At 32.6% G+C, this 22,418-nt stretch overlaps 2 protein-coding genes across 3 annotated transcripts; both read left to right on the top strand.

Annotated features, from left to right (window-relative positions):
* Nucleotides 1–304: 304 nt before the first annotated feature.
* LOC132743748 (mucin-2-like) lies at nt 305–8,860 on the top strand. The gene is made up of 4 exons (XM_060732309.1): nt 305–756; nt 3,151–7,003; nt 7,349–7,439; nt 7,853–8,860. The coding sequence occupies exons 1-4, from the start codon at nt 711–713 to the stop codon at nt 7,880–7,882; spliced, it is 4,020 nt and encodes a 1,339-aa protein (XP_060588292.1). The 5' UTR covers nt 305–710; the 3' UTR covers nt 7,883–8,860.
* Nucleotides 8,861–11,678: 2,818 nt separating this feature from the next.
* On the top strand, nt 11,679–19,786 carry LOC132743738 (uncharacterized). Of its 2 annotated transcripts, none has more exons than XM_060732301.1 (4): nt 11,679–12,127; nt 16,794–17,586; nt 17,952–18,024; nt 19,460–19,786. In XM_060732301.1, the coding sequence occupies exons 1-4, from the start codon at nt 12,088–12,090 to the stop codon at nt 19,478–19,480; spliced, it is 927 nt and encodes a 308-aa protein (XP_060588284.1). In that variant the 5' UTR covers nt 11,679–12,087; the 3' UTR covers nt 19,481–19,786. The 2 variants fall into 2 exon arrangements, with proteins under 2 accessions (XP_060588284.1, XP_060588282.1); XM_060732299.1 differs by lacking the exon at nt 11,679–12,127 and adding an exon at nt 12,948–13,154.
* Nucleotides 19,787–22,418: the final 2,632 nt, after the last annotated feature.

The raw sequence follows: 22,418 nt of genomic DNA, 5'->3' as shown, positions 1-22,418 counted from the left end.
GAACATCATGTACGCTTCAAATAAGAGCTACGTTTTGAAGTTTTTAAATTATGTAATGTAAACGATAATATGTTTTAAATTAGAAATCAGTTTAAATTAGTTTAATTTGGTCAACTGTTGTTGATTATTTCACAACTGTAATTAATCTAAATCAAGACGTGTTTCACATTTAAATTGTTAAACATTTGTACTCATTCATTAACGATAAACATAAAAACGCAATGTTTCTACTTGTTGTGGAATTTGAAAAATACTGCAAGTGTAACTTTATAGATTAATTGTTTCCATATTAAAGAGATTTAATAGCATGGAGATAACAACGAAGGGCTTAAGGTCAAAGGTGACTTACATCTACATCGTAGCATCTTAAATATTTATCCATTATGTCTAACATGTCATCAACTGACTGATGCTTGTAATCTGCTATGTACACCTAGCAAGCCTCAAATATTTGTACACGTGCGTCAAGCGTTATTCATGTATACATGTATGTACCCGACTATCAAAATTCTGAAATAATTTTGCGTATCAAGGAAAAACACGGATTTAAAGTGTTTTCGTAAATTATTTGTCAGATAAAATGGAAGTTTTATCGGTTGTGTTCGGATTTTGAATGATAACAATTTGAAGCTTATCTATAATGGTCGATCGATGTTATGTCAGGGATATTTAGTGCTTTAATAGTAAACGGGTATCCAAAACGTTGAAATATGGAATTTATAAGACCTTTCTCGGCAGTTTTCATGATATTTTTAGGTAAGTTTTATTTTTATATCAAACTAGACTATCATAATTATTATAAGGCAGAAAAATGGCTTCTGTCGTTAACTAATGTCTTTAGATGGGGATACAATATGTCTCCCATGTTCTATGATTTACAGACCCACACCTACCCCTTTGTTACAATGTATATATTCATGAGCTTAAGGGAAATTAAGTGCATGACACAGCGAGACTATGTGGCACAGTGTGAAACTGAACGACATGTTTTGTTTTGAGTTTTCTTTGGCGTTTTTGGTATTTTCATACGTTTTTTGTGATATATATACATATATATATATGTATATTTGATGCTCATTTAGACTTTTTGTAGATGAATAGGCCTACATTATTTTATATTTCTAATGAGAACTAAATAATTTCCTAACGATCTGTATACCATTATGTTTACAAACGGATAAAAAGGAAGAAAATAATAATAGGTTATACCGCTTTATTCTTTATTATTTGTTGCATACACAATTTTACGTGATCTAAAATAAAATGATTTAAAATTCATTCATCCAGTTATAGTTAGTTTTATTCTCCCGAGAACTGGCGTATATATCACCATAAATTATCAACTTTACTCTTAACATGCAAGTGAAAAATACATTGTGGCACCCATTTATGACTTCGATTTATTTATTATACCTGTAATTACATTAGTTAAATTATCACAATATTATTTAATTGCACTCGATGTAAAAGAATAAATAGTTTTCAGCAATGCCAATTTTGTACAGAGTGCATGAATTATATATTAAAGTGACATGCCCATCCAAGGGAGTGAACATTTGACCGTCAAAATAAGTTTACATTTTGCCACAAATCCTTTAATTTTTCTATTTTACTTCGCATGAACTATAAATAAATCACGTGACCCTTAGAATCTTCAGAAAAATCAATTTACCTGTAACGTTCAAATTATCATAAGGCTCGGTCAGTCTTTTTATATTTTAGGCAAATTTATATTTTATCCTGAACATTTTCCCATATCAAGTGTTGGTCAGTCACCATTTTAGCAGTCAATCTTTCGAATTATAGGCAATAAAGCTCAATAATGACCACAATGTCGTTTTAGTATGGTATGTCCGTATGTATATGGCTTGTATGTGTTTATGTGATTATTTATGATTTTTTTTTACTGTTTGATATTCAATTTCTTGGAATAAACGAAAAATGGGCAATAACATGAACTATATGGCATTTGTCAATCTACTTCACTCATTATCAAGTATTTCAACAACATTTAGCATACTATAATTAAACGCTTTACAAAGACGGAATATTTGTGTCGTCTGCTTAGAAGTCGAAGTAATTTCCTTAATTATCAAAGTGGGATCCGCATCCATTAGGATTTATTTGTATACACGATGCATCACACCCGCCTGAAATGTGAGTCATCCATATACATGTATTTTGTAAATGCACGTCATCTGACGTTTTTGTTCCGAAATTATATAAAACATGTCAGTACTTCTGATTATTCATGTTTAAATTTTCACATCTTTTATTAATATGCATGCTTCATGACAGTTTTCTGCAATTCATGTAATAATATTGGAACGAAAACGATTCCATACATATATACCCATACATTAATTTTTCACTTAAACACGAAAGTATGAACGAAATGTATTGTGCAAACGGTTCTCCTGTTTGAATTTTATTTTTATTTGTGAATTTTATTTTTATTTGAACGATTAACTTATAATACTTGACATTTTCATAACAGTGTCATAGACGATCAACCTTCAAAATTGTCAAAACTTCATTTGATATACACATGTCACTACGATAGTTACTAATTTTAAGTCTAAATTACCATTATGTCATATATTTATAAGTTGTCAATATTTACCATAATGTATCGATGGTTGGTTACAACGTCATATACCATCAAATATATAATTTCTTTCATTATTGGTATATGTTTAAGTCATAATTTTATTATATGGTCTATTTCAAAACTGGCATTTATAAGTTGAATATAGTGGCATGATGATGTTTGTCAATGAAATGTTTATATAAAAAAGAAAATTAATGCAATAAAGTAAATAAGGAAAGGAAAATAAACAAACAAAAAAATCGCAAAAAAAATACATAAATAAACCAATTAAAAAAAGATGTTTTTTATACAATAACTTGAGGAGGATTTCTTCTTTATACATCGAGTTATCTTGAGTATGGCTATATAATCACCGAAACATAATTATTAAGTCTCAAACGTAAACCTGCGTTGTAAAAACGCTGTGCAACATACTCATTCTGGTGACATTCTAAAATGTTTACCGCGAATTAAACATTAACATAACATCTTTACTATTTAAAATATATATGATCAATATCTTCATTTTGCTTTATGTTCTTATGACATTTCATTTTCAGCACTGGTATCTTCGCAAGCACGGTCATTATCGCCAATGAGTCAAACTACTGTTACCAATCTCCCTACAAGTGACGCATCTGCTCAAACCAAAACAACATCAACTACACGGCTGTCAACTGGCCATACGAAAGTGACAAAAAGTTTATTTAACTCAAGTGAAGCAATTTATAAATCTACACCTACGACGCATAAGCCTTCATTTGCTCCGACAAGTAATCAATCGGGCACAATACCATCTTATAAAACGACAAGTAATCAATTAATCGCATCGTCAACTTATACCACCTATCCATCATCAACAGTAAAGACATCTTTTGTAACATCAACTGAAAGCGTATCAAACTATCAGACTTCAGTATATACAACATATATTACTAGTAAATCATCGAACAAACATACAAGTGCAGTGACTTCAGCAAACGGTGCTTCAACAACATCATCTTACACTGAGACAGTGGCAGCAAAGAAAGATATAAAAACAACACATTTAAGAGATGCTAATACGGCTTCTGTGGCGACAACGAGTACATCTCCTACTTATAAGATATATCCCTCTACACATTCAACAATGGCAACAATTAACACTATAGATCTTTTAAATAATCAGTCAAAATCAACGCATTCTCTTCAACCAACAGTCATAGAGACAGTACCACCAACTTTCCAAGCAACAGACGTATCTACTGATTCATACGATATTTCAACAAGTACGCCGACATACCATTCAACTAGCACATTACCAGTGACTTCCACGAACGTATTTAAAAGTACACCACATGAGCAACTAACAAGCTTATCGCCAGTACCATCCACAACTGTATTAACAACACCAAAACAGTCAACAAACATCTCTTTCCATAACTCAACAGGCACACTAAAAGTGATTTCCACATCACCTTTTGCAAGCAGTTCACCTTTAAAGACGACAACAGCTTCTTCGCATGTTCCAACAAACAAATCGACAGTTACTTCAACAGTTAAGTTAACAAACACAACGCCTTCCCCGTCAACAAGCACTACACAACACCAGACAATAAACACTACACAACACCAATCAACAAACACTACACAACACCAATCAACAAACACTACTCTTCAGCACTCAAGACATACTTCGTCTTATGAAACAACAAGTACTCCATCTGATCATTCCACAAGTACATCTTATCAATCTAAAAGCGTAACAGCTCATCAGTCAACAAGCTTTCCGCCCTATCAGTCAACAAGCAGTACACAGTATCATTCAACAAACGCTACGTTCTCACAATCAACAAACACTATGAAAGGCAAATTTATAACAACTTCGCCTAGCCAGTCAACAAGCACAACAATCATGACACACGAACCAACAAGCATATCTTCTCGTGCTTCAGATAGCACACCGCACGTGACAAAAGTAAAAACGTTAACAAGCACAATTCCTGATCAATCAGCAAACACCTCTAAACATCTAACATTCCGTACATCAACGGTTACAACAACCAAATCATTTGAAAAAACAGTGACTGATTCAACTTCCAATCTAGCTCTGACTACATCAGATGTAACGACAAAAAACTTAACCACATATACCCCTTTTAATTCAACAACAGGTGTAGCCTCCAAGTTATCATCGCTTACTTTTTCCAGGATCACTGATACATCAACGAATACAAAAACTACTCGGATGTCAACATTGCCAACATTGTCATCAACACGTAAACCAAAAAATAATAATACTGGTATTGTAACAGGCGCTTCTGTCGAAGCAACACCATCAACCGTTAATTCGTCTACACATACTACTACAAAAGAGCCAACATTTTCATCAACATCCTCTACATTACCAACAAGCGTACACACAAATATTTATACGACAGACGAACAAACAACAGTTACACACGGTTTTACCCCGTCCGGTAAAACGTCAAATACAAATGTGAATTCGTCGGTAAGATCTGAATATACCCTGTCAACAAGCACATCACCTGTCCAAACATTAAATGCAACAACGACTTTACCTACCACATACTCATCTACTAAGTCAAACACTTCTATTGTTAAAACATCAAATTTACCTACGAGCTTACCAAATACATACGAAAATATTACTTCTTCAATTTCTTCACCTTTCCAAACATCAAAATCAACTATCAATTCAACGATTACATCCTCGCATAATATGGGATATAGTTCTGATTCGTCTGTTAAAACATCGGTTAAAACAACACCTTTGGATGTAACACATGTACAAACCACATTTTCTAGTTCTTTACTTGTCCAAACGTCAAATTTAAGTACGAATTTTCCAATTAAACTTGAATACACCACACCAAATACACAACAAGCTAAAACTTTTAATGCAACTTCAAATTTACCAACAACACAATCATCTTCTTTGTCAAGCATTTCGTCTGTACAAACATCAAATACAGCCACGAAATTAACTACGTCACACTTAACCTCTTCAAATAGTTCACTTTTTCAAACGACCAATCTAACGACACATTCACCAGTTACATACGAACATTCCATGCTGTTAAATATTTCATCTGTCCAAATGTCTAATGTATCTACCAATCTACCATTAACATATGAACAAACTATGTCAAGTACTCAAACTGTTCTAATATCAAATGCAACTGAACATTTACCTGTCACAAACGAATTGAACACATCAAGCACCCCAGTCGCGAAAACGTCAAGTATATTGCCAATCACAACGTCAATTGCATCACCTGTCCAAATGTCAAATGTAACTACTAATTCACCATTAACACACTCGCATACCGCGTCTACTACACCACGTGCTCAAACGTTAAATGTGATGGTATATTCAACTATTTCAAAGAATCACACCACATCAGGTGAACCAGTTACGAAAACAGGAAACACAAATACATCACAAAGTAGTAACACATTCCTGTTCACTACTACTTCACCAAATGCATCAACCATTGGAGTTACACCATTTTCTTCAGATTTACCAATAACAGGTTTGAATACAAAATCAAAATCTTCTACTGGTAGAACAACAATAACGTCTACGAATTTATCAGCTACGTCTTCACACGCTATGAATACATCAACTTACACAAATATTTCACAATATTCAACCGGTCAGTCAACAATGCAAACTGGTTACACAGCAACACAGTTAACCAACAAAACTCAAGCAACAACAGCGAGTGGTCTTCCAACGTCTACCCAAACATCAGTATCGCCTATATATAATCAAAGCACATCAACTGTTAAAACAACCAAAGTCATGAAACATCCATCGACAGGCTCCGCAACGTATTCAACAAAAAATAAAGTAATATCTATTTCTTCAAATTCAACAGTAACAAAGCTGCCATTGACGTCCACAAAAAGCAGTTCAGTCAAACAATCATCAAAGACAGCTACACATTCAGGAACAGAATATACCAAAACATCACCAACAGTAATAACAACTTTGTTGACGACAGCAGCAACTTTAGACATTCCAACTAGCCAGGTAACGAGATCAGCAACTACAAACGCAGTTCGCCAATCCTCTACCAAACGAACTGCAATAACATCAACATTTTCAGATGTATCCGCATCAACAATAAAACATATATCATCTAGTACGTCATCAATAATCACGACAAGGAAACAATCAAATGCAGAGACAAGAAATATCTTTTCAACAATAAAAATTAATCACATCACTGATGGAGATGTAGAAACATCAAGTACCATAGCAATTCAGCAAGGTACCGAAGATATTCCACAGCAAAGTGCTCTAAAAAGTAATGGTTTATCTACGGGAGGGAAGGCAGCTCTCGGTATATGTATACCATTGTTCATCCTCTTCTTAGTAGGCGTTGCATTCTGGTTGCACAGAAGGTAAGTGTGTTAAATGTATTAGAATACAAACAGATTATTCAAACATTTTCGTTTTATTTAATGCTTCAATAATGTTTTCGCCTGAGCTTTATTGCATAACCGGAAGATAATAAAAGTTTGATAAAACATACGAAAATAGCTTAATCATGAACATGTATTTTATTCGCACATTGACAAAATATTAAAAGATCATGCCTTATTCGATAAAACCATATAACAAAAAAAATTATATTAAGACTCTAGGTATTTTAACCATCATAATCATTACCTTGGGAGGAAACAAAACCTAAAAGACGAGGTTCTGGTGTCGTCACGTGACCTAAATGTATGCTATCTATGTTACAGGCGAAAATACCGGGGAAACTGGATTATAACACGTGACGTGGATTACATGCCATGGCGATATAGTAACGCAAGTTTCCTAAGTGAGGACGAGGTATAAAACAATTTGTCTTACTTTGTCTCGGTATAACGAGGGTAATCACGTAATATTGCACAATCTTTGTCTTTTTAGTCTGATAAGATATTTGCAACTCATGTCAATGAGGTTTATTCTCGTAATTAATATAAACTATGTATTAAGCAAGTGACTTTTTCTACGTACGATATTTACATATTAGGCAATGTCATTTTTGCTTTATTTTTCCGTATTGCAAATATATATTCATATACAGATGTTCCAAGATGTTTCTTTTTGGAAAATATCCCTAGTTTAGAGAAAAATGGGAATTAAAATAAAAATTTAAGATCTAAATTTCTGTCAGTAAAACTGAGTTGTCTGTTAAAACATGAGTTCCGTGTAATTAAATGCCATAAGTCCATGGAATGTATGATAACTTTTATTTGCAGGGAGAGTCGTCAGGTATAAATCGAAGATGAGGAAATGGTTTTCTATTGGTTTTCTGTTAAAACAGATGGAGGGATATTCTTCTGAAGATGACATTGACCGGATGTTATTCTATATGCGTAGTCATCCGATGTTTTTTTGTGATACTTACGGAAAGACAATTTGTGAATAAAGTTCACATGACCATATTTCCACAGATTTCTTTGGATGGTGTACTGTTTGTGACTTTCTGTGTCTTATTACTGAATTCTTCTGGTGACATTCAGTAGATGACATTATGTGGGTAAAATAATATTGGGTGACATTATCCTGATAACATTCCGTACATGATATTCCAGGTAATTGATATTCTCAGGGTGACAATTTCGATGATGATATTTGTTAGATAACCCATGCATTGGATGTCATTCTTCTTTGTATATTATACTTGCCAAGTTGGTGATATTCTTTGGTGGACATTCTGTCGAGAACATCCTTTAAATAAAACGTTTCATGAAAACATAGTAAACTCTCGTAAGACATTCAATTGTGATACACAAAATTGCATAATAGTAAGACATGGGGTGTATTTGTTCTAGTCAAATCATTTAATATCATAATTCGGAGAGATGGACACAAACGCATACAAAGAGCTATGTTTAAGACAGTAGCCTGGCATGAACAAAGATATGACAGAAAAAACTTTATGCTACGGCTTTGGAAATACATATCAAACTTAGCGGCTATTGCGTTTTAGATAAATGTGTGATGTCATAATAGACTGTGTTATTTAAATGGTTTTTGTGTTACTATTATACTTGTATGTAATATATTCTTCCAAATACCATGTTCATCTTGCTCAAAATGTCTTAAGTGATCATTTGTTGTTCATAAATTTAAATAAAGTTACATGTACATTTTAAAGTTGTCGTGTTCCATATTTGTAAAGAACTTCTGAAGGTCTAGTTTTCTCTAAGATGTTGTGATGATAAGTTTGGAACCGATGGCTTAGTGGTTATGGCGTCTGCCTGCCAATCTGGGTATTGTAGGTTCAAGCTTTACGACCACGTTTCCTGCTATGACACCAGGACTGGTTTATTCCGAGAAGCGGTGATACAAGTGATATAAGTAATACATATGAATTGGAATTACTTGTTTTCTTAATATATATGAAGTACTACGGTATAAACTAAGTACTAAAACTTTACACTCTGTGATCGTGTTAAGCACTGAGAAATGACAAAAACAAAGAATGACAAATTCAAGGCATAATATTATGATTTAATAGCACTGAATTCAAGATATATTAAAGTCAAATTCATGAAAAACATTACAAATCTATAAACAATTCATGGCAAAACATAACCAGTTCGTATTATCATGACAATTTCTGTAATAAAAGAACATTCAAAAATCTCACGTCACTTAACAATGTCTTGCGAAAGAAAATTCATGAACAGCTGTGAGCGTTTCCCTGGATATTCATGCAGAAAATGCAAAAATTATATCACTTACAGAAATATAATTTCGCGGTTGTCTCAGAGATCTGATAATAATTCTAAATGTAACTTGAAATGACACGAGAACTCGTTCATTGCTGCAACACTAGACAAAATCAATACTCCTTAATCTTATAACATGCGTCTGTCCTTTTTAGCTCGACTTTTCTATGAAAAGGGGAGCTATCCTACTCGCCCCGGCGTCGGCGTCGGCGTCGGCGTCACACCTTGGTTAAGTTTTTCGTACCACCCCACTTTATTTCAGAAGTATTACAAGTATGGCTTTGAAACTTACCATACTTGTTCACCATCATAACCTCCATCTACAGACAAGAGTACATAACTCTGTCAAGGTTTTTGACAGAATTATGGCCCTTTTTTGACTTAGAAAGTGTATTGAGCTTGGTTAAGTTTTTTGTACCACCTCACTTTATTTCAAAAACCATTGGAGGTATTGCTTTGAAACTGACCATACTTGTTTACCATCACGACCTTCATCAACAGACAAGAGGACATAACTCTGTCAAGGTTTTTGACAGAATTATGCCCTTTTTTGACTTAGAAAAATACATTGAATATGGGTAAAATCCACTTATTGCCTTAACCCTTTGGAGATATTGCTTTGAAACTTTTAATGCTATTTCACATCATTACCCCCATCTGTACGCAAGAGAAGGTAACTCTGTCAAGGATTTGTTTTAAAAATTAAGGCCTTTTATCGACTTAGAATTAAATTTATTTAAGGCTCAACTCAGTTTTTTTTTCTTTCTTACCAGCCCTCTTTTGACTTAAACATTTCAAACTTTGCTGCAGTGTTCAAGGGTATCACACAATTCAGTAAAATAATTCTTCACTAAATATCTTAATGCTCATGGCCATTGTTCACTTTAAAAATACAGAGATTCTTGTATTGCCTTTTACTGCAAAAACTTTTTTTATTGGCAAGCAATAAAAAAGTCGAGCGCGCTGTCTTACGGACAGCTCTTGTTATGTATATTTTCATTAAAGTGGCGGCCCACTTCATGAATGCAAGATAGATTGGTTCGTTTTAATCTAATTGAAATAAGCGACAGGAGACTTATAAAGCTTATATTCACTGAAGCTTACTCGAATGATTTTACACCCTTCAAAATGTACATATTTTCATGCCAGATTTATATACTGCATTTCAAAGATTCGGTCTCGATTTCTCACATAAACTCGTTACAATACAAGGGGTCCGCCGGCATACCTCAATAGGGAGAGCATAGCATCGGATTGGTGATCCATGGTCGCAGGTTCGATTCTCTTGGACGAGGCGAAATATCTCTGTAGAAATAGATCTCAAAAATTAAGTCTAATGTTTCTTATAATATTCTCTAATTTGTTTCTCATCTGTGGCGGGATAAGTAATTGATCACTTGCGGAGACATTGGTATTTGCCGGTAGATATCCAGGAAAGCTGGTAAGGTGAATCGGGCGCCGAAATATGACCAAAACTGCGTAAATAAAACAACGGAGATAACATATATTGACTTTTTGGTGTAAATATATATCACAAATCACCGAGAACTTGAAACGAGACAAATGTGCTCACCAGCTTGTAGTACTAAAATGTTAACACTAAAAAGTTAAATATATAACTATTTTCATGAAAACAAGCCAATTTCATTTTATGTTTTAGATAATTGAAATATCCAGCTTGAGTCTAAAATATGTTACACAGAGCGAGCTTAAATTAACTATTTTTGACTATGAAAACAACGCGTTCATTTCGGAAATAGAAACTCTTGTTATTAATTCATTCAGCTCAATCTAAAATATATCTTATCAATTGATATTCGCATGATTTACGCACTTGCTTGATGTAAAAAAAATTTAGTAATTGTCAATCATTCTTATATTATATGTGGAAAACTTCCATTAAACATCACATTTAAACACTACAAAAAGGCATTTTCTTGAGAGACTACTTGATAAATAAGACTAAAATTACATTCCATTCTTTCCATGAGTGTACTTTATAAAGTGAAGTTATTCTGTATGTACGTAAATAATTGTCTATGATAAATGAAATTATCATAATATTTCATACATGAGAAAAACACTTCCTCGTTCCAATCAAATGTGTAGAAAAATTATTGCCTCAAATTTTTAATAATAAATTTTGGAAAGAACCAATTATGCAAACACTTCACGATCCGTGTCGTGAGTTTAAGCTATTGAGTTATGAAAACTAACGAGTGTGGATGGCATGCTATTCAGTTCAGTTAAAGGGAATATTTTATATTAGTAAACAAAACATCTTAAATACTGTCCAATATGTTTACCAATTTGCGAAAAAAAGAGGATTTCTTTCCGTAAGAATTTCATTATCTCTAGAATTATAAAGGATTGCGACATATAGTACGTTAATGGTGAAAATCAATAAAAAGGTTGTTATCAAGTTTAATGGTTGTTATATACGGCACACACTCACAAGTGCGTGGTTCTCATGCTATTATAAAGATAATTGTTGGTACACTGAATGTTTAAGTTACCACCTTAAGATTGAGGAGAAATGATAACACCTTATTCTTAAACATAGGTCAACTTAAGGTGTGTCCGTGTTGAAAACGTAGATAAGGAAATATTGCATTTATCGTTACATGCAAACGACGTGTACAGTGAATTTCTGAAAACGAGTCGATTTTACTTAAAGGAAGTGATAAGAGGCATTTGATAGAATATGACGGAGTGACATTGAGGAAACTTTGTTTGTATTCGGTTACATTAAAATAATGGAGCGGAAATATTTTACGATTTTCCTTTATATAACAGGTATGGGTTTTTGTTTGTTTTTTGTGCATACGTGGCAAAGATTTAACAGTTTTTGTAAAGGAGTTTATACCGCACTGTTTCATGAGTTGTAAGAAAATATTGGGGAGAAATATGATATTTGTAAAAAAAAATATTGGAAACCATAGCAACGCACATTAATGATTATAAATGAAGACATTTGTGTTGTTATAAACATAAGAATTGACCATATATGTTAAGATCTATTGGGTAATCCAAGAGAGACCTAGGTACAAACAACGTACATGTGAGTAAGGGATAAAACATAGATTAAATCACTTTCGTCATGAAGATGTTTTCAAACATATGTCGTCTGCTACAAAACAACCTGATAAAATATTGTATTGGCATCAGGATGGGGATTGGTAATGCTTATCTCGTTAGAAATTGGAAACAAATTAAGCGTAATACGTGGGTGAAGTAATATTGACAAAAGCTTTAATATATCGTAGAATGTCGGTATATATCAAACTATACTGATAAGATTATTAAATTACATGTCAAAGGTGATTTAGTCCGTCTGCTTTTGGCGATACACGTATATGGATCTCTGTGTTCGTTAGTTTGAATCTGTTGTGCAATACATATTAAGTTCAACGACAGCACGTGTCATGTGTTTTTTTAAGAAAACGGATATAACTAATTTTGATAATGACTGAATCCCTACATAAATAAACCAAACTATAACAAAATGTACATCGAGTTTTAATGAATTCGCATGTAAAATAACTCTTAAGCAATTTTTCGATTTATCTGTTATAAAATACCCACGTTCACTCGTTACGCCTGAAATGCTATAGTTACATGTACATGTAAACGACACGTATTACGTTTATTTATAAATACCGCAGATTATTTCACAACACGTAAACAACATGCGGATCCTGCAATGATAACGTATTTAATAACGTAATTTTAAACATATTTTAATATAACCGGAATAAAAATCGAGCTGTAATCATGGCGTTACTTAACGTTGTTGATTTTCGTTTTGTGCTGTTGTTATCAGGTAACATGTTCATTTAATTTCCGTTTATATATCGGTGTTTTTAAAAGCTGTAGTGGTTGACTAAGTTAAATTATTAATAGTTTGATAAGATAACATTATCATATACCCAGGGGCGTTAGATTTTTTGGTGTTGTTATGACATTTTGAAATTTAATTATTGGTCACTTATGTTTTAGCCAATGGCCATGCATGTTACATGTATTCATAATGTTCAACCTCGATGACAGATTCAGGGACCTGTGAAAATGATAGTTATGTTTACATAAGCTACGTGATAATATATTAAGGGCAATTTGTTTATTCCTGATAGATATGAAATATACCCCACTGACATATGATAACATTCAAATATTTTGAGAGAAAAAAACCAACTAGAACTTATATTTTCGAAAAATCATATCTAAGACATATCGAAATATATATCCGATATTCCCAAACAATAAAACATATTTTTATATTATCTGAAATTGGATTATAAATCAGCCGTATATATTTTTTTTAATGCATAAATTTGTAAATGTTTGACAGTCAGCAGTAATTTTCTGCATTTAATATCGATCTCTTCTACTTTTCAGTTATTTTTATGCATAAAAAATAGGAATGAAATAAAATAAATTGTTAATTTTAAAGAACATGAAAACGAGCACATAACTGTCTAAACAATGAACATAATAATTGGTGTAAGAAACATGTGTTTTATTAACAAGTGCACGTTGTCGATGTTACACGTGTTGTACCGGAAGTAGATCTACGCGGCTTAGAAATAACATGCATGTTGTTTGAATTATTATGAAATTTATTTTCCTTTATGTATAGGTTAGTGTTTAATAATATGTATTAACAAAAATAATTGGTCAAGCCTGCCGCAGGCAGGCGACCAATTATTTTTGTTAATGCATATTATTAAACATTAACCTATTTAATGATCAACATTATTTTTTTCAACCAAAAACAAGGCATTGCTCTAAATCACTGATAGCTCCGCCCTTTCACTCTACAAGATGTCTACACCTTGTCAAGTTTCTAACAATGTCAATTTATGTTAAGCTAATTAAATGGCCCTTTCAACAATAATCAGGCACGTTTTTACTGAATGTCACAGCTTTTATACCGGGTTATCATTGTTTCTATAAAATATGTCAGGAAAATGATGAATTAGATAAACACAATGGAGTTTAAAATGTTACATACTTTTTTAAAATAAATGAAAATGTCGAGAAAAAAACATTAAGATTATGAATTGATACAAATTCGTTATTGGCGTCAAGTTATTCACTAACATTTAAAATCCCTGATTTCTATTTGAAAAACAGTTCACTTTTTCATTTTTCTGAGTGTCAATTTAGGTTAACAGGTCCGTTTAAATGATTGTCCAGCCAAAAAATGTAAAATTGTATTCTTTGAATGTAAGGATTGTTAATGCAGTTCATTCCTATCAACTGAATTGGAAAATATAGAGTTTAAAACAAGTCACAATTTATAAGACATTTTTCTTAGAGTTAAAAGGATTAAAAAAGTTACTATGTAATCATTGTCTCTGCGTGCCCCCTGTATTATCTGTGTAATAACTTTGATTTATCAACACACTGACCTTTTTAAAAGTAACGTTAGCATTGTTTTGAAAACCTAGATAATTTACAATTCAGAGTGCAAACCATACCTCTAACTCCTCCCTAATATAATGCATTATTGAAATTTGATTAGACTGCGGTTAGACCGACAGATTAAGTGAATTTTTATTTAGTTAGAACACATTAACCAAAGTTAGACTAGCAGAAAAATTTTGAAAAATACTGGCAAGTGATTGGACAAAAAATAAATGTTGATCATTAAACAACTTTATGTACAGTAACGTAAACATATTAAGTTTAAATTAAAATATACATTTCAAATCCATTTAGCGTAGGAACATATTATGTGATAAACTTCTGCTAATTTAAGACTTTAACAAATATTATAAGATTTTATCAGTGCTCATAGTGTTTTTTCTAAAAACCGCGTTTGTAAAAATAGTCATTTGCATAAATTTGCACATGCGCTTTCGTGGGCCGCTTTTGCATATTAATTAATAAAAAATGACGTCAAAAGGTCAACCTACATTAATTTGTATTTATTGATAAAAGATATACATGCAGTTCAGATTTAAATGGACGTCTTGGCGAAAAAGATACTGCACGTGTTAAAGTGAAAACCAATACAAAAAGAAATTAATTTGCAATTAAAGAGTTTTAATGTATTTGTGTATTCATGTATAAATCATACGCAAGATATTACTACTGAGGTATCAATTGTCCTTAACATCAAAAATAAACTTCCATATAGAGCACTCTCCCATATTCCCCAACATAACGCGGACTGGTAGGAACAATCTGCTTCGTTGAAGTTCTATTTCTGTAGACACAGCACGGATTAACATACTACTTGGGGACCTTTCTGCTGATGTGTCAACGAACACTAAACTCAACAGCAGTCTGGAGTGTCTAATTAGACTTAAACACAGAGAGAAATGTCATATTTGGATGCTCGTTCAATAGTTTTACTATTTTCAGGGGTTTCATATTGTTACAACAGGGTGCGTGATTTTATTTTTGCCTATGATACAAAAGAGAAAGAACATCAAAACACTCGACAATCTGATTAATACTCGGGGCCTACGCCCCCTGTACTCTTTCTATTACTAGAGTTAATTGTAACTGACTCTTGTATGATGTCTCGTTGGAAGGCACAGGAGCACTGGGTGTAGTCTGCTCTTTTTAAAACCAATAACAAAGTTCTGGAATCTAAATATTCTTAAATAACAATTTTATTTAAAGTTTTCTTCTTTCGAACTTTACATGTACAAAATCTCTTAAATTTAAGGGACAACAAAATTGTCCCCAAAAGGATATGAGTCAACGTTGACCTGCATTGGCCTTCTCTAGCACGCCTCGAGAACCGGGGTAGGGGGTAATTGGAGTAGTAGTCAGCCATAAAATAATGGTATAATATATTATTATATATGCGTCATCAGGTCACATCAGAAGAAGACCTTTAAGATGAATTTCACTCGAAATTCAAAAGATTGTATTTCCATGAGGGCTTTGCTTTCATAATTTGACACAACAACTTTCAACACCTTTTACAAAGCCAAGTTGTCCAAGTTTGACCTCGACCTTAAAATGACTTGACCGTCATGGTCAAGTTTTTTTAATTTTGCTCAAATTACCATAACATATTGTTACTTATGGGCAGATTTGATCCCTATTTTGACTTTCAGAATTAAATGTGTAAATCTTACAGTTTTTATATTATGTCAAACTATAACTTGAATCGTATCATAAATTACATCAAATTTTTGAATCTGTATAATTGTGGTTATATTTGAGATGTTTTTAATTTCAGCTAAATTTTTGGACAGGCCCAATCAAACTGAGCGAGCCTGCAACATTTCAAATTTTGTCGTTTTGGGCGATTTTTGGGGATTCCGTTTTTTTCTCTATTTGGTTAGTTTGTTAGTAAGGTAACTTGTATCCTGTCAGATACGGCAAACCTAAGATACTTAACCATATCTATCAGTTATCATCAACATGTTTTGTTTTATTTCCTCATCACGTTATAACAGGGTATTTTCTTATTTCATAATCTTTTTTTCTGTTTTAGCGCAAATTGCTTTTGTGTCGAGTGAAACTACGCCTTCAATCTCATCAACACCAGTGACAGAAATAGCTTCTTCGTTAACACAAACATCTACATTATCCATCAATCCAACGAGAGTTTCCACATCAATTTTACCGACATTTAGTGGAAATAATGATAGTTCATCACCAGTAGAAGTTGTTAATTCTTCTCTTTCCACTTCGTTTTCAGCAACGAACACTCTATCAACATTAGTTTCAGATTCAAAATCTACTAAAACGAATAGTCTGAAACCAAGTCAAACGTTTACTTCTCCTTCAGTCGTCCTAAGTTCTACCATAAACGTGACAACTAATTCTACCAGCGTATCACAAACACATATCTTCACAAATTCTTCTATAATCATTACTTCACAAACATTTTCATCTACTTTAGATATATCGGTAACAGTTTCTCTTTCAACACAACCAAATGTGCCTTCAACGGATAGTTTAATAGCACCTTCAACGGATAGTTTAATAGTACCTTCAACCTCTTCAGTCACCTCACATCCTTCTCCGACTAGTTTTGTGTTAAGTACAATAGTGACTTCAGAGAATCCAACAAGTTCATCTTTTTCTTCTATAAAACCTTCAAGCACTTCAACAGTTTCTCCATCATCAAGTTCTATAGTACCAACATCGACCACGGCACCAGAAAACCGTCCTTCCAAAAGTAAAAAATCGGGTCTTTCCAGTGGAGGAAAAGCAGCTATTGGAATTTTTGTTACAGTGTTAATTATTGCAGTAATAATTGGATTACTTTGGATGAGAAAAAGGTAGCAAATTATTAATGATTTTATTGCCATACATTTGTTTTAGGCTGAAAAGCGATTATCATTTTGTCTGTGCGGTCTTCTTTCAGAAGCAATCTCCTACGCAGTGACCCCCCTCCCCCCGAACAGTATAGAAATTACAATCTGCCAATGGAGGTTAACACTGTGAGGAGTTTGATTCAGAGAAAGTCGGTCAGTGTTTATTCTAGGCCGAAGTTTTAGCATTTCTTTCATACTTGTTTTGCACTGCAGAAAGGTGGCAATTCTTTAATTACAGCTAATGTTGTTTGCTTTTGATATTCCATAACATTTTGTTGATAATTCACAGAATAAAAAATGCAGATTTACATATTTATTTCTGTTTGCAGGAAATGGTTTAGAGGCGGAACCTCTATTACATCTTCTATACAGTACAAACCCTGGAAATATACAGACGAAGCGGTGAGTTTTATACCTTTGCATAATTTTGAACAGTGTCTTTTTGCTTTGAAAGATTTCAATATCACATTCATGTACTAAATCTGAGTGGTCAACATTTTAGAGTATGACCAGACTGTACGTGTACGGACTGATCTGATTCTATGTTTGTGTCATGACTGCTTAATAACATTTCATTGTACATATATTTCTTACACAAATTGTAATGAAATTGTGTTGTAGGATGGAGTTTACGTTTATATCAGGAAGTTAAAATTGTGTGTAACTTCTGAATACTGATTGAACAATTTATCATTCATCCTCCAATCAAATTTCAGTTACATAAAAGGAAATCTCTTTTATCTGATGCGGGTATAAGATATAGTGTTTTGTTGGTGTAAAATGAAACGTTAAAAATGTTAATTTGGTGAAGATTGTACAGATATCAACCGTGTTTGTAACGTTGTGATACGAAAATGAAATATACATATGAGCCGCGTCATGACAAAACCAACATAATGGGTTTGCGACCAGCATGGATCCAGACCAGCCTGCGCATCCGCGCAGTCTGATCAGGATCCATGCTGTTCGCTTACAAACCCTATTACAAATAGAGAAACTGATAGCGAACAGCATGGATCCTGATCAGACTGCGCGAAAGCGCAGGCTGGTTTGGATCCATGCTGGTCGCAAACCCACTATGTTGGTTTTGTCATGGCACGGCTTAATTATTATAATAATTATCATATAAAATTGCCAATAATAATTTATTGTAGTGGTAATTATAACGATATGATATAATAATGGTGATGGTCGTGTTATAATAATAGTAAAAAACAAACAAAAGGCGCGACTAAGAGAAATCTTTGTGATTTTTCTCCTTATATATCCTCATATAGTGAATAAGTATTTTGTTTGAAAGGAAGTCAAAATACTACCACATTACTTCATGTTCAGTTCTACTTTCTTAAGTTGCTAAACATGTTACATGCTTTAAATCCATTATTAAATCATTATTAAACATATGTTTTTCATTTCTAAAGAATGAATAAAATATGGATTTCTGAGACATAACGTGTCTTTAATCTGCCTTTAATTATGAAAACAAACTATTAAAAACCCTGATAGTTATTGCAGGACTTGCTTTAAAGCAAACACGTGACGTTATAATTATCAGCACGATGGTGATTCGTAATCAAATCAAACTTTTAATTCTAGACATTTAACATCATTATATTTCAATATATATTTGGGAAAACACGGTATGGTTTAATTTTCAGATCTCATTCATGAATATGTTTTGAAATTTTGTCATTCATTGCTTTTATTGAGCATCAAAAGTTTTCTTTAAAAAATAAATGCTTGATAAAATGACGAATTAAACAGCGATATTATATTATGATAATATTTTACTGGTCGGTTTCAAATTTCTCTAAATGTAATCCATTTATCTTTTCAGTCTGTTAATATTCAACGATGAAAGTTTGCCATTTAAAAGGAGGACACGTTGAAACACTGGACACTGTAAATATGACACTAAATCATGACACCGTATGACACTAAATCATGACAACCTATGACACTAAAACATGACACCGTATGGCACAATATGTGATTTACGTGAATGCTAAATGCTTGCCTCAATTCAAAATGAAACAGGCATGAAGCATTTTATTTTCAAAGTGCTTTTTAAGTGCAAATTATACTTGTCTATATTCCGCAGCACAGAGTTTACTATTTGTGTGATTGAGAGGCGTTTATCGTGATTGAAAGTTGCGCGATATGATTGAGTGATGTTACTTATCATTCTGTTATGTGTCATATAATAGACGATTGGACAAAATGATTGAAAAAGAGACTGATTATTAATGCAAGACGCTTGTAATAAAATGATTATTTTTCATTTTTATTGAATATCGAGTGGTTTCCTTTTGAGTGAGAGGCATTGTGTATGTGACTGGGCGGTTTATTTACAAATACAATTTAAGTAACCACCATATTGTTGTATATATATGATATAAAAATTGTATTATAGATAATGTTTTATGTTTGTTTAATGGCATCACTACTTTATAGTCATTCAAATTTGATACAAACTTGGTATGAACTGAGGGTTTAATCGATATGGTTGCAAACGGGACTAATTTGATCACCATTCTTAATTTTGAATTATGCTTTAAAAGTCGGTGCTGGGGGGGGGGGGGCATGAACGGTAATGTCAACGATGTATAAGCTTAATCAATATGCAACATTTTTATTTTTGCCTACCTTGCAAATTTTAAAGTTCCCTTCTTATAATTTTATCTTATTTATCTGACTAAGAACACATAGTTAATTACGTTTAATTACAAAAATGTATGCATATAAAGGGAGACCATGCAAAAGTTAATATCAAAATGGTTCTTTCCAAAGGACTATTTTATGTATTTTAGCATAATATCTGTCATTGGAAGCAGAAGGGAAGAAAACCTGTGCCGAAATAGCATGCTAAACGACCGTTGTGATTGGTAAAACATGTCCATGTTTTACGTGAAACTAAAGTAAACTTTTGTCGAGAATTTAACTGATTGCTCACTTAAAACGAAACTGAAACATTGTTTATTCAACATACAGTTTAGGAAGACAGATATGAGAGAACACACTGAGAGAACACAACACACAAGAACACAAAATATTATTGCAAATACTGAAAAAAAATTGTATAAATTATTTGAAATTTGGTCTGTAGAGATAACCACGTTGTTGTCAAAATATTTTATATCGTTTCGTGTTCTTTATATTAGCATCTTTATTATTGATAGAATAATGAGTTTGAAATCCAATTTGATGTGTAATGTATAGTTTTGTTTGTCTTGAAAACAGTTTACATTTGTACAGGAAAGTATGATTAATTGTTGTTATTTTGAATATTGTTCGTCTTGTATTCTCTTTCCAATTGTTATTTTGATTACATGTATATGTCAAAGAAATGTCATTACAATATATTTGTGATTTCATGTTTTGATTCAATATTGTACACGGCTTGATTTTCTACATTATATGCTTATATAAAAGAAAGAGAGGGGCAAAATGTTTTTTTCTGCTCATGTATATGCCTTTTGTACAACTTTTGTGCAGTTCTGTGTAAATTGATAAATATGAAAAACATTGTCGTTTGGCTATTCTGATAAATGTTAAAAATTAAAATATATATAAAACTTCTATATTTTGCTTGTTATGTGAGTTACAGAAAATTTTGACTTGTAATATATAATTTATAAACTATAATGAGACTAGGCTAGACATAGCTACTGAATATTATAATTACTGATGTATCGATCACTTATAATTCACATAATAGCATAATAAATACATACATATATTATAAATATTGTCAGTTATGTAAATCTTATAAAGGTTAGAGGGGAAAAAGTGGACAATTTCTTAACATATGTATATTCTTATGAGCTTGTCATTATTTTATATAACATACGATGATACGAGCACGGTATCAAATAAAGGTTTTTATTAAACACAAATACAAATGAATGAATCATGCATTAAAGAGCGTCTCCTTATAAATGTATTCGACAAATTTTAAATAGAGACATTTCAATGCCATGAGATTGTTACACGGATCCTAATGGCCTGTTTCAGTTCTGACAAATTAAACATCCATAAATTTGGCTCCATCACATTAATGACATAAAATAGAAAAGTAATAAAAAAACATCAACAAGCATTTACATAATTTTCATTAAAGAATTGTGTCCGATTTAACTATAGTAATATATTCCTTGCCATATAAATGTATAAAGCGAATTCTCTTAATTATTTGCAATGAATAAGTATAAAAGGTATGCGAGTGTCTTGAATGGCACTAACGTGTTACATTAAAGGTTTCATCATAACCGCCGTATGAACACATCTGCGGATGTTTCTAAATTCAAAATTTCATCATTTTCGTGTTTAAATGTTGGATTCTGCTTAAGCCGGTGCTGGGGGGGGGGGGCGTGAACGGTAACTTGCACTTTCTAGTACCGTCTATGAACAAGGTCAATCAAACCGAGTCTGCAACATTTCAATTTAAGGCTTCTTTATTTTAGCGATTCCGTTTTCCTCTATTTTGAAATAAGACATCTTTTCATATGTAGTCCACTTTAGTATTAACCGAATTTAAATTCATTTTTATTTGTTTGGGTCGTCAGACCAAACAAATAATGGTAGCGAAATTTCAGACTCTAATGCTGTTAATTGCAAATGCCGAAAGTAGTCCGCTTTTTTGAAGCGGTTACTTCCCTTTATATGTAACACAAAGGCCGAAAAATTCAGGGGAGGTCACTGCGTAAATATGGTCACATGACAGGCGCATTAATTTTCAAGCAAAATAATTCCCGAATGGTCGAAGATTAATATTGTTTTATTATTTATAGATATAC

This window comes from Ruditapes philippinarum, unplaced genomic scaffold, assembly GCF_026571515.1.
Source record: "Ruditapes philippinarum isolate M1 unplaced genomic scaffold, ASM2657151v2 ctg772_1_1_1_1, whole genome shotgun sequence".
Lineage (NCBI taxonomy): Eukaryota > Metazoa > Mollusca > Bivalvia > Venerida > Veneridae > Ruditapes > Ruditapes philippinarum.
This window is presented reverse-complemented; position numbering and strand designations above follow the sequence as displayed.

Coding starts and splice junctions, on each gene's coding strand:
- LOC132743748 (XM_060732309.1), top strand. CDS start 711: ATGGAATTTATAAGACCTTTCTCGGCAGTTTTCATGATATTTTTAG. Junction 757..3,150: donor AGTTTTCATGATATTTTTAG/GTAAGTTTTATT, acceptor TTTCATTTTCAG/CACTGGTATCTTCGCAAGCA. Junction 7,440..7,852: donor GTTTCCTAAGTGAGGACGAG/GTATAAAACAAT, acceptor TTTTATTTGCAG/GGAGAGTCGTCAGGTATAAA.
- LOC132743738 (XM_060732299.1), top strand. CDS start 13,106: ATGGCGTTACTTAACGTTGTTGATTTTCGTTTTGTGCTGTTGTTATCA. Junction 17,587..17,951: donor TTACTTTGGATGAGAAAAAG/GTAGCAAATTAT, acceptor TTCTGTTTGCAG/GAAATGGTTTAGAGGCGGAA. Junction 18,025..19,459: donor GGAAATATACAGACGAAGCG/GTGAGTTTTATA, acceptor TTATCTTTTCAG/TCTGTTAATATTCAACGATG.